Source organism: Salvelinus sp. IW2-2015, linkage group LG1 (assembly GCF_002910315.2).
Source record: "Salvelinus sp. IW2-2015 linkage group LG1, ASM291031v2, whole genome shotgun sequence".
In the NCBI taxonomy this organism is placed as follows: Eukaryota; Metazoa; Chordata; class Actinopteri; order Salmoniformes; family Salmonidae; genus Salvelinus; species Salvelinus sp. IW2-2015.
Window position 1 is genome coordinate 53,899,684 of NC_036838.1, and position 13,419 is coordinate 53,913,102.

At 44.6% G+C, this 13,419-nt stretch overlaps 1 protein-coding gene across 1 annotated transcript in view; it reads left to right on the forward strand.

The window, feature by feature from the left end:
* The window catches only part of cacna2d2a (calcium channel, voltage-dependent, alpha 2/delta subunit 2a), a 320,922-nt gene that overhangs the window by 241,508 nt on the left and 65,995 nt on the right, over positions 1 to 13,419 (forward strand). Inside the window, 3 exon segments of the mRNA XM_070445771.1 lie at positions 3,632 to 3,682; positions 4,605 to 4,704; positions 11,068 to 11,229. Coding sequence (XP_070301872.1) covers positions 3,632 to 3,682; positions 4,605 to 4,704; positions 11,068 to 11,229 — 313 coding nt within the window.

Consider the following 13,419-nt stretch of genomic DNA (forward strand, 5'->3'; position numbering starts at 1 on the left):
CTATAGGCTGTCTCGTCGTTGTCGATGATCAGGCCTAACACTGTTGTGTCAACGGCAAACTTAATGATGGTGTTGGAGTCGTGCCTGGCCATGCAGTCATGAGTGAACAGGGAGTACAGGAGGGGACTGAGCAACCACCTCTGAGGGGCCCCCGTGTTGAGGATCAGCGTGTCAGATGTGTTGTTACCTTCCCTTACCACCTGGGGGCGGCACGTCAGGAAGTCCAGGATCCAGTTGCAGAGAGAGAGGTGTTTAGTCCCAGGGTCCTTAGCTTAGTGATGAGCTTTGAGGGCATTATGGTGTTGAACGCTGAGCTGCACTTAGGATGCAGAGAGTGACTGTCATTAAGTAGTATAGTGTTATTAGATGATGTAGAGTAATTACCATTAAATAACAGAGAACGAGAACGAGAGAGAGAGAGGGGTTCTGAGTGAGGGTGTGTTGCAGGGGCATGGCTGATGGCTGTATAGCTGATGGTGGATGGAGGGCAGGGAACGGCAGGGATGGGCGAGTGCCTGGGCTCAGTTCAGCACTAGCCAGGTCCATCTGGTCCTTACCTGGCCCTGGCATGCAGGAGACTGGGTAATGACAGGGAAAGAATGGCATCAGGAGCCAAGAGGTAATTACAGAATGGAACCCATGCAGAAACAACACATCTAAATCCATGAGGCGGCAAATATGAAAGATCAGACGTAACAGTCATATTACTATCAGCTTCAATCCATGATGGTTTATCAGTCATACCGTGGAACTACTATCAGCCTGGAGATTGAAAAATAGCCCCCTCCAACCCATTCTACTCCACTCCACCTTCCCCCCACACTTGCTTGAAGGCAGAAATAAATACAATTCACTTTTAGGAATGGAGAGCAAGAGAGAGCGAGAGAGCAGGAGAGAGGAGAGAGAAGAGAAGGGAGAGAGAGAGGAGAGAGAGGAGAGAGAGAGAGAGAGAGCAGAGAGAGAAGAGCAGAGCGAGAGAGAGAGAGAGAGAGAGAGGAGAGAGAGAGAGCAGAGAGAGCGAAGAGAGAGGCAGAAGAGGAGAGAGGAGAGAGAGACAGAGAGAGGAGAGAGAGAGAGAGGAGAGACGAGAGAGAGAGAAGAGAGAGAGAGAGAGAGAGAGCGCGAGCGAGAGAGAGAGAGAGAGAGAAGGAAGAGAGAAGAGAGAGAAGAGAGATGAGAGCGAGAGAGAGAGAGAGAGAGAGAGAAGAGAGGAAGGTGCCACAGTCGGACGCAGAAGACAATCTGTGGAAAGATCAGTCGTGGCAGCAGTATAACTTCTGTTGCAAGTGATCCCACCCTGTCCTCTCTCGTCTCTGTGCTTTACTCAAACCCCTAAGAGAAATAGTCTCTATAAAAGTGACATTGTTTTCCCCTAAGACATCTGGGGAGTTAATGATAGCTTAGCATTTCACTGTGTTATGTGACTGTGGTGCAGCTGAGGTTGAACCAGTAATGGAAGTCTGCTGTGCTCTGTTATTAATTAACATTTAACCCATAAATAACTACAGCTGTGTTAAAGCACTAGAGTCCACTGTGATAAAGAGTCTAGCTGGAGGATTTAATGAAATCCTCCAGCCACTCTGTTGGTGTTGCTACGGTCTAGGGCCTTCACCGAAGGGCCCTTCTTCAGACATTCTGACTGGGTTTGGGTGCTGCATCGATGACCACTTTCACAACTCCATCTACCCACAGAATGAAGTCATCACTGCGTGCAGTCTAGCTCTCTCTCCTTCTCTCTCCCCTTCTCGCTCTCCATGCACACTCTCTCTATCAAATTAAGATTTCCATCATTAAATTGATGTCATGCCAATACGCTTCATAGTTCCAAACCTTATTCTGAATGGCACACAGTGGTGGAGAGCTGTGAAAGTTCTACCTTTGATGTGGCGTTCTCTATTATTGAAATTAATTGGAGTGCACCCCTCCCCCACACACTTCTGCCCATTCTGGGCATGCTCGGTTAATCAACCTTTCAAGTGTCGGCGGCTGCAGTGGTACTGGTGGCTGGCCTGACTGTGTTCTGTTCTAGGGTTTCAGAAGGGGTTTCAAGAGAGTGAGGCCCTGGTTGTGTTTGAAGCTGGGATTTGGTGCCACAGCAGTGCTGAGGGACAGCAGTGGAACAGAGGTCAGGGGTCAGTGTGCAGGTTGGAGTGACGGCGTGGAGTCTGCCAGTGAAGTACTGGGCTAGGGCTTGTGGGAGCAGCAGCAAGGCCGTCAGGGACTAAGTTTTTCTTTTCCTCCGTATCGGCTTGGCCCGGCTTAAGAAAAGCGCCTCACTGGCTCACAGGCAGCTGGCCTGCCTCCACACACAGCAGAACCGCTGATAATCAGCAGAAAGAGACCCCTGATTATTGGTCTGCCTCTGCCTCTGCCTCTGCCTCTGCTTAAAGACGGCCGCTAACTACTCGGTCTGCTCTGCTTGCTCCTCAACATGCCAAACTAACTCAACGTTAGCAACTTAACCCCTTACCAAACTATGGAAAAGGTCTAGAACGTTACATCAATCTCTGCTCCATTTGTGTCAGGTGAAATGTGATTTTAATTGCAGTTGGAAGGGAATGAGTGCTATCTAATTTGCCTCTATATGTCAGCCTCTATCAGCAGTGGACAGACGTTTGTGTTTGTGGCTTTTCCAGGACAGCAAAGTGCCTAGCATCCCTGGTTCTGTGTCCTACTGTGTTTCTGCTTTTCACAGACCCGCCCTGCACCATCATGGCTGACACACACACATACTCACACCCACACACCCATAGCTGCCCTATTTTGGGAGTAGCTTTGAAACTGTAGCATAATGGTGTTAAGCAGCTTGTGTCTCTCGCTGACATAGTAAATAATGTGTTTGACATCATCAGGGGAATAGAGCAGTACAAATCTTATTTTACTGATAGACAGACAGCGCTTAGCTCAGCTCAGACTCCCGAAACACAGGCCGGCCCGGCTCAGCCTGCTTAGAAACATGGCCGAAATCTCTCTAGCTCAGACTAAAACTAAATACATTTAAAACAGCTGAGACAAAGTCTGCATAAAGAAGACTCAGGTTACTCAGACTCCAGATATACACGTACAGATGTAGGATCTTCATTTGAGCCAGTTTGCTACAGCAGGAAAATAATCCTGCAGTAATAGTAAATGTGAATTATTATGTGGATTATAATGAATGGACATTTTTGMAGGGGTTGATAATTTTTTTGTAAGGGAAAATCTAATCTGAAATTTCGAAATGGAAATTACAAACTTCAGAAGCATTTTTAAATCTCAAATACACTACAATTTCTACATTTCCTGCATTGCAGAAAYGTTATCCTGCAACAGGGTGATCAAATTAAGATCTAACATCTGTATAGGTTGCTCAACAAAGCTTTGAATCCATGCAAACATAGCTTTTTCTTAAATTAACCTTAGCTAAGCCGGGACTCCATTCAAGCTTGTCTCAACAAAGCTTAGAATCGATTTAGACACAGCTCTTGAAAGCTTATGCTCCATTTCAGCATTAAATATGCTCTGAACAGGTTGCTAAATATTAACATAGCTCAGCTTATTGTAAACTTAAATCCAGTTTAAATCTACCAGTTCAAGTCTACGCAGTGAAGATGAATACAACTTGTTAAAACCCTTTTTCTCTTTGGAACAGGTATATCCAAGGGGCATCATCTCCCAAGGACATGATCATCATCGTGGACGTGTGAGTATCTAGTTCAGTCTTTCTTCGTCAAGCTGTCCTTCTCCTTCTCTCCTCTCCCTCCTTCCCATTTCTCTTCCCTCCTTCTCCCTCCCCCCTTCTCCTTCCCTCTCTCCTCCCTCCTTCTCATCTCTCCTCCCTCCTCCTCCTCCCTCTCTCCTTCCTCCTTCTACCTCTCTCCTCCCTCCTCCTCCCTCTCTCCTTCCTCCTTCTCCCTCTCTCCTCCCTCCTCCTCCCTCTCTCCTTCCTCCTTCTCCCTCTCTCCTCCCTCCTCCTCCCTCTCTCCTTCCTCCTTCTCCCTCTCTCCTCCCTACTCCTCCCTCCCTCTCCTTCCTCCTCCTCCCTCTCTCCTTCCTCCTTTTCCCTCTCTCCTCCCGCCTCCTCCCTCTCTCCTTCCTCCTTCTCCCTCCCCCCTCCTTTTCCCTATCTCCTCCCTCCTGTCCTCTCTCCCCCCTCCTTTCCTCTCTGCTCCCTAATGTCCTCCCTCACCCCCACCAGTGGCATTTTAGCAGGAACAGTAAAGGTCTCTAGTGCCACCTGTTGGTTTACAGAGAATTGAGAGTTCCCTCTCAATCATAATAATCTCCACATATCTCTTGCTATTATATACATGTCTAAGAGGTACAATATGAAGATGATCATTGTGCATGACGAAATCGACTGTGATTGGGTCATGAGAGGAATGAGAGGATGGATGTGTCCTCTTGCCAGACTGCCAACCTATAAACACTCATCACAGTATACAGAAGCAAAGGGACCGTCACTGTAGAACCTCCTGTGGCTGTACCATATTGTCTGGATGAGGTTTTAAGATGGAGCCGTTTAGGTTGAAGTGTATGGCTCAATGCGCTGATGGCTGTGTGTTGTGTTGTGTTGTGTTGTGTTGTGTTGTGTTGTGTTGTGTTGTGTTGTGTTGTGCCTGTAGGAGTGGCAGTGTCAGTGGACTCACTCTGAAACTGATGAAGACGTCGGTCATGGAGATGCTAGACACTCTGTCAGATGACGACTATGTGAATGTAGCCAGGGTGAGTATCCTCCGCTGATAAGGTGATCAATAGAACTGTTCTGTCATACTGTACATTGTGAATTTCAATCAATCTCTCATAAAGGTCTGGTTTCTCTTCAATATACGAAATGTAATAACATGGTTAACACCTCCAATGCAGTATAAACATATTATATGGGTATGGTGATGTGGTCATGAGCAAACTTTCACACAGGCTCCTATCACATAGTCACATCCCAGCAAACCAAAATTGTTTCTGTGAAAGTTCCCAGAACATARGTTAGGTTGCTGCAAATGTTCTCATAACACAAAAACTGGAACCTGTTGTTGTGATAATTATAGAATGTTTGTGGAAAACATTCACCTGATGTTACAAAAACATTCCCAGAACACATTTAATCTGTTCTTTAAAGGTTCCCGAGAATGTTTCATTAGGTTGTGGGAACAGTCTGTTGAGAACAGTGTGGGGACATCACAAACTATATGTTCCCAAAGCACACAAACTGTCCAGTTGTGTGGATGATTATACAATGTTTCTTTTAGGATACAAAAAACATTCACCTGACGTTCCCAGAACATATTTAATATGTTCTTTAAAGGTTCCCAGAATGTTTCATTAGGTTGTGGGAACAGTCTGTGAGAACATTGTGGGGACATCACACAAGATATGTTCCCAAAACACAAACACTTAAAAAAAATAAAAAAGGTTTTCWCCTGATGTTACAAGAGCTATCCCAGAACACATAATATGTTCCCGAAACACAAAAACCAGTTGTGCTGATTATTATTACTATGGCCCTTTACAGACAGACTGAAAAATACATCTGCCAATGTTTTTTAGAATCCAATTCATACATTTTTGCCACATTCTTGCCGGGATAGTCCGATTTTTGCCACGTTCTTGCCGGGATAAGCCTTTTATATCTGTCACGATCGTCTTGAGGTGAGAGAGAGGACCAAGGCGCAGCGTATGCAAAATACATCTTCCTTTATTTTACTACGAAGATGAACACGACACGAAACACTTATACAAACTATACAAAAACAACAAACGACRGTGAAGCTACAAACGCAAGTGCACACACAAACTACTTACGTTCAACATAGACAATTCTAAACACCTACACTGAACACAACCCCATCTACTCTATGAAACCCCCTCAACCATACAAACCACACTAGACAATACAAAAACACATACTAACCCATGTCACACCCTGACCTAAKTAAAATACTAATGAAAACAAAGATAACTAAGGCCAGGGTGTGACAATATCTCCCTTGCACATGCCGGCAAGTTTAGGAGTGGGAGTAGACATGGGCCGAGGTGGGTGGATGTGTATTTGAATAAATGAATTGAATATACACCATCATTAAGAAATCCATTATTAACGTGTTTTAGGCAGGTCTTAAGAAACATTATCAGAGTAATAAAGGACAGACACTTCAAAACCTTGTTTCTTATAATACATTTTTTGACTGTTCTTTTTGCCATTTCTGAATGTTATTCAATGTGCTTCTATGGGCTTTAGTTTTAAAGGCCAAAACAAATATTTTATCAAATAGTTTGTTTATATATTTTTTCATACCTAAAATTCTAAATCAATATCTAAATTATCCATAATATGACCACCTTAAATCAATTCCATCTGTCAGATAGGTTCCCAAAACACTAAAACTGTCCAAACTGACAGTCAGATAATGTTTGTATCAGGGTGCACAAAACATTCCTTTGATGTTGCAAGAACGTTCCCAGAACAGCCTTTCTGAGTTCTTTAAAGGTTCCAATGACATTTAATTWGGTTGTGGGAACAGTGTGGGTASATTACAAGAGATAGGTTCCTAAAACACAAAATATGCTCAGTTGTGATGACATTCATYCAATGTTTAAGTTAGGTTGRACAGGACATTCCCTTAATGCAACACAGAACCATGCATGAGAGCACTAGCTGTTCTGAACGACTGTATGATCACGCTCTCCGTAACCGATATGAGTAAGACCTTTAAACAGGTTAACATTTACAAGGCCGCAGGGCCGGACGGATTACCAGGACGCCTACTCAAGTGMCTTCACTGACATTCAACCTCTCCCTGACCCAGTCTGTAATGCCTACATTTTTCAAGCAGACCACCATAGTCCCTGTGCCCAAGAACCGAAGGTAACCTMTCTAAATGACTGTCGCCCCGTAGCACTCACATCTGTAGCCATGAAATGCTTTGAAAGGCTCACATCAACACCATCATCCCAGACACTATGGACCCATTCCATGACCCAATCTCTATTGCACACCACACTGCCCTTTCCCACCTGGACAAAAGGAACACCTACGTCAGAAAATGCTGTTCATTGACTACAGCTCAAGCTCTACCTCCAAGCTCATCACTAAGCTAAGGACCCTGGGACTAAACACCTCCCTCTGCAACTGGATCCTGGACTTCCTGACACGCCGCCCCCCAGGTTGTGAGGGTAGGCAACAACACATCTGCCACGCTGACCRTCAACACGGTGGCCCTTCAGTAGTGCYTGCTTAGTCCCCTCTTGTACTCCCVGTTCACCCACGACTGTCTGGGTGACCGCGCATGACTCCAACACTATCATTAAGCTTGCTGACGACACGACGGTGGCAGGCCTGACCATAGACGACTATGAGACAGCCGAAAGCGAGGAGGTCAGACACTGCCAGGACAACAACCTCTCCCTCAACGTCAGCAAGACAAAGGAACTGATCGTGGCCTACATGAAACGGAGAGCCGAGCACACCCTCATCCACATCGACAGAGCTGTAGTGAAGCAGGTCGAGAGCTTCAAGTTCCTCGTGTCCACAACACTAAGGACATATCATGGTCCAAAATAAACCTACACAGTTGTGAAGAAGGCARGGCAATGCCTCTTCCCCAGGGGGCTGAAAATATTTGGCCATCAGATCCTCAATCAGTTCTATAGCTGCACAATTGAGAGCATCTCAACTGGCTGCATCACCGCTTGGTATGSCAACTGCTTGGCATCCGACCGTAAGGTGTTACAGAGGGGCCGAGCCCCCTGACATCCAGGACCTATATACCAGGCGGTGTCAGATGAAGGCCCTAACAATTGTCAAAGACTCCAGCCAACCAAGTCATAGACTGTTCTCTCGCAAGCGGTACCCGGAGTGCCAAGTAGGGACCAAAAGACTCCTGAACAGCTTTAGACTGCTGAACAGTTAATCAAATGGCTACCAAGACTATTTGCATGAACCCCCTTTTTTTTACTTCAAAACTATGAAATAACACATATGGAATCATGTAGTAACCAAAAAAGTGTTAAACAAATCAAAATATATTTGGGATTTTAGATTCTTCAAAGTAGCCACCCTTTGCCTTGATGACAGCTTTGCACACGCTTGGCATTCTCTCAACCAGCTTCTACTGGAAGGCTTTTCCAAGAGTCTTGAAGGAGTTCCCATTAATCTTGCAATCTGAGGTGCAGTTAACTCTAATTAACTTATCCTCCGCAGCAGAGGTAACTCTGGGTCTTCTTTTCCTGTGGCGGTCCTCATGAGAGCCAGTTTCATCATAGCACTTGGTCTTTTACCTAATAGGGCTGTCTTCTGTATACCACCACTACCTTGTCATAACACAACTGACTGGCTCAAATGCATTAAGAAGGAAAGAAATGCCACAAATTAACAAGGCACACCTGGCATTTTATTTTCATTCACAGGACATGTGAACAGCATTCAATCATACAAATACAACCATATGTTTTACACTTCATATGTTGACAATCTGCCATGTGGGCTTTGAACCTGCACGGTTTGGTTCCCAAATCAGGTCACTTATCCTCTGCATCACCAGGGAAGCACTCTTAGGTCTTCTTTTATCAGTATATCAATATGGGGAGGCAGGTAGCCTAGGGGTTAGAGCGTTTGGCCAGTAACCGGAAGGTTGCTAGATCGAATCTCRGAGCTGACAAYGTAGAAATCTGTTGTTCTGCACCTGAACAAGGCAGTTAACCCACTGTTCCTAGGCTGTCATTGTAAATAAGAATTTGTTCTTAACTGACTTGTGTAGTTAAACAACTTTTTTTTTAAATGTAATATAGCCATGGCTGTATGCTCAATCGAGTATTCCTTTTAAACCTTCTTAGACATAACTAACCCAGGGAAATACTGGTAACTGGGTTAGTCACCATCACTTCCCCCATCCTCTGTATAAGCTGCGTACTTCTGGGTCCATGTTTACAAGGTATCCAACACTAAGAGTGCTGATCTAGGATTATGAAAAATAAGACAGGGTGTGTTTCTTAAAGTTGAATAGTACATTTTTACACAATGTATTTTTATATAGTAAAATATTGTTTGTGTTTGTATGATGTTCAAATGTCCTTAGAATGAAARGAAAATGCCATGTGTCTCTATATCACCGACAATACAGTCCTCAAATGAGAATTGCCAGTAAATGTGGAGAAGAACATAATGGGGATGGATTCCAATCTGATTTCATTTGCATGCTGAGAATGTATATTTAAAACTTACATTTAAAATGTTCTTGAAATGTTCTGAGGAGCTCCAAGACAAGGTCAAATGTTTATTGCGTGAACGTCAATGGAGTATTGTGTAAAACCTTAAACAAATATACTATGAACATCATACAAACTGACTTATTTCATTCTTACAACATTAAGGGAATGTCCTGTYCAACCTAACTTAAACATTGTATGAATGTCATCACAACTGAGKATATTTTGTGTTTTGGGAACCTATCTCTTGTAATATACCCACACTGTTCTGGGAATGTTCCCAGTTTGCTGGAATGTATGCATAGTTACATATACTGTAAAAACTATTACTTTCCCAGATGGTTATAATACCACAATGTTGCAACCCCCAGTCTGTGTGATTGTGCCAGTCTTTATCTCACCAACAGTCTCTCTGCCTTGCTTCTTAGGTTTTCCATTGAACGCTGCATTATCTGACTCACTGRATACATGGGTAGCCTACACTTGCACACATTTGCACGCCTGCACGCCCCACACACACACACTGGCGGGGTAGCCCTGTTTAGAGACTTGGATGGTTAATCCTCCATAATCCAGTGGTTTTAGTCAGTGTATGTTTCTAAATCCCAGCTCTAAGAGGCAGAAATTAGCGTGATGATTTGGGTGGGAACGAGGCTGATTTCCACCCCTTTAAAGAAAATAAGTGCTCTGGAAGTAGGAAGGAAAGAAAATGGTTGTACCTGGTGTATGGTTGTTGGTCTGTTTATTTGCCTATACTGTATGATAGGGTTTGTAGACACCAACAGTAATCATTGTTGTTACAGTAATACAATTGTAATTCAAACTCTGCATTTGATCAGTCAAATATTCCCATTATTATTATTTACCAAATTGCCTTCCACTGCCCTGTTACAAGCACAACTACTGAATAGTTTKTTTCCATAACGCTWTATCCACCAATTGTTCACATTTGTGTTTTCTCATCAGAAATTATTGATTATGGGTACCTTCATGTGTGTGTAAAGTATTACTGTTCTCTGATTTTTTTATTCATAGATTTTAGATGTGTATGAAAATTGTATTTTTTTTGCAAAACACTATTTATCCATTGTTTAGCTGGAATTGAATGTCCGTATCTTGTATATTTGACTGTGATATGTGGTTGTCTCACCTAGGATATATAGTGTTTTGTAATGCAACTATTCTATCTTAATCTGATTCAACAAACTCTTCTGATTTCCAATACAGTATAACCTTCAACGGAACCATTACATTGTGTTCTTGTCATTTTGTTACGAGATCATAATCTGTGACAAGGAATACTATAGTTCGTGTTATTTTTCTATTTTTTACCAATAAACTGTAAATATCAAACTGCACGAACAGAAGGAAATGTCAGATTTTCATGCACCAAATGTTTAACCTATTTTATGCCATCATTCTGTCTTCAAAATGTCAACAGAGTTTAAAGTTGACTTTCAAGAAGAAAGGCCATTAAAAACCTGACATTACAGGCATTGCTGTTCGATGCTAATCACATATAGACACACTGCTCACTGTTTACCTCTCTGTCTGTCACAAACACACACACAGACAAACACACAGCCCGGGACTAATTTTAATTTAGCAGAGGAGATGAGATCTAGATGACATTACCTTGGCTGGGTGTTTTTCGTTTGTTCTTGGTCTGCWTTGGAATTCCAGGTGCACCTGTTGTTTGTATGGAAAGCTGTAATTATCAATGTTTATTGCCAGAGTGACACAGAGCAACCCACTTCCCCCTCCTCATCCCAACACACTGCAGATGGAGTAGCCCTCAATGCCAATGAGCGAGCAGCGTGGTCACATCCACACTCATTAAATTGACAATTATTCATTGTTATCTGTCTCCCCCCCCCCACACAGTTTAACGAGAAGGCTGATGCTGTCGTCCCCTGTTTTAAGACCTTGGTCCAGGCCAACATGAGAAACAAGAAGATCTTCAAGGAGTCTATCATGCACATGCAAGCCAAAGGAACCACTGACTACAAGTCTGGCTTCCAGTTCGCCTTCGAACAGCTACTCAATGTAAGACTAAGAGCCAGCAGTCAGTCACGCTCTTTGGGGTTTATTTCAGGGTGATAGGTTAGGTTAGGTCTTCCATGAAATGCCCATGGTATAAGACATGCTAATTATCATACTGACATCCCAATTGACATTGGAATTGACATTGGAATTGACCCTGTGCTACCAAGCCACTCTTTAGACAATCAGAGGATTATGCCTCATCTGAATGGAGCCCAAAGGGGCCACTAGTTAGTCAGTCAGTCTGATTAGGTACTGCCACTGCAATGGGATGATGGCGATGGTGGCGTTTAGGGCTATCCAGCACAGCAGAGGTCCCTGTGTGTGTGTGCAGCAGGGAGGCAACCAGGCAGGCATTGCTGTCTGTCTGTCTGTCTACACAGGTGCTGCCTCAGCTCTCTATACTCCTATATATTATAGGAGGCTTCTGTCCTTATGGGCTCTGATGGGATGATTGATGAGAGAGAGATCAGCCACAGACACTTTATATTCTTCTGGTGGACCGAGAGGCACAAAGCCAAGTGCCTAGCCTAGCCCAGCCTAGCCCAGCCTTGCCTAGCCCAGCCTACAACCCAGTCTATAGCCCAGTCTAGCCCAGCCTTGCCTAGCCCAGCCTAGCCCAGCCTACAACCCAGCCTATAGCCCAGTCTAGCCCAGCCTAGCCCAGCCTATAGTCCAGCCTATAGCCCAGCCTATAGCCCAGTCTAGCCCAGCCTAGCCTTYCCTAGCCCAGCCTAGCCCAGCCTACAACCCAGCCTATAGCCCAGRCTAGCCCAGCCCAGCCTAGCCCTGCCTATAGCCCAGCCTATAGCCCAGCCTATAGCCCAGTCTAGCCCAGCCTATAGCCCAGCCTATAGCCCAGCTTATAGCCCAGCCTATAGCCCAGTCTGCCTCCCCACACAGCAGATGGAGAAATAAAAAGGCCTTTTAATCAGTGTCTGCTGTATTCCCCATGATTAGTGTCAGAAGCGTAATAAAAATGTGTAATTGTGGGAATATTATTTATCTTTATTAGCATCTTCATCAGAGTGACATGCCTCTGGCCTGGGTATCAATGGCAGCTGTCAGGCAGGCAGATTGGGGTAGGAGAGGAAGGGAGAAAGTGCAGCTGTCAGGCAGGCAGATTGGGGTAGGAGAGGAAGGGAGAAAGGGCAGCTGTCAGGCAGGCAGATTGGGGTAGGAGAGGAAGAGAGAAAGGGCAGCTGTCAGGCAGGCAGATTGGGGTAGGAGAGGAAGGGAGAAAGGGCAGCTGTCAGGCAGGCAGATTGGGGTAGGAGAGGAAGGGAGAAAGGGCAGCTGTCAGGCAGGCAGATTGGGGTAGGAGAGGAAGAGAGAAAGGGAGGAGGGATAGGGGGTGCTACGCCTAGAACTCAATGCATATCACAAGAGTATGTTAACCAACACCTGGCCACAGAACACATTTAACCAACACCTGGCCACAGAATACATTTAACTAACGCCTGGCCAAAGAACACATTTAACCAACACCTGGCCACGGAACACATTTAACCAACGCCTGTCCACGGAACACATTTAACTAACGCCTGGCCACGAAACACATTTAACTAACACCTGGCCACGGAACACATTTAACTAACACCTGGCCACGGAACACATTTAACCAACAGCTGGCCCAGGAACACATTTAACCAACAGCTGGCCCAGGAACACATTTAACCAACAGCTGGCCACGGAACACATTTAACGTCTTGGCTATCACAAGAGAAAGAATGCTTGAGCAGCGTCTGGCTTCCATTCGCCTTCGAACAGCTGTAGAGTCTATGTCTAATATGTTTAGCTAATGTATAACCTGCATGTGGCAAGTGCCATATCATCCCACAGTATATGGGATTGTAGGTACATATTCTCTGTCTTGGTAAGGTGGAAATTTATTCCTGTGCCGTTTTGGTTAACGATGGTTGTATCTGGGGCCAGGCATTGTTTAATGTGTTCCGTGGGCCAATGGCGTTGTGTTAAATGTTGTTTCCGCGGGCATGCGTTGGTTAAATTTTCTCGTGGCAGGCGTTAGTTAAATGTGTTCGTGGCCAGCGTTGGTTAAATTTGTTCCGGGGCCAGGTGTTTGGTTTAATGTGTTCGTGCCAGGTGTTGGTCATGTGTGTTCCGTGGCAGGCGTTAGTTAAATGCTGTTCCGTGGCCAGGCGTTGTTAATGTTGTTCTGTGCCAGGCATTGCC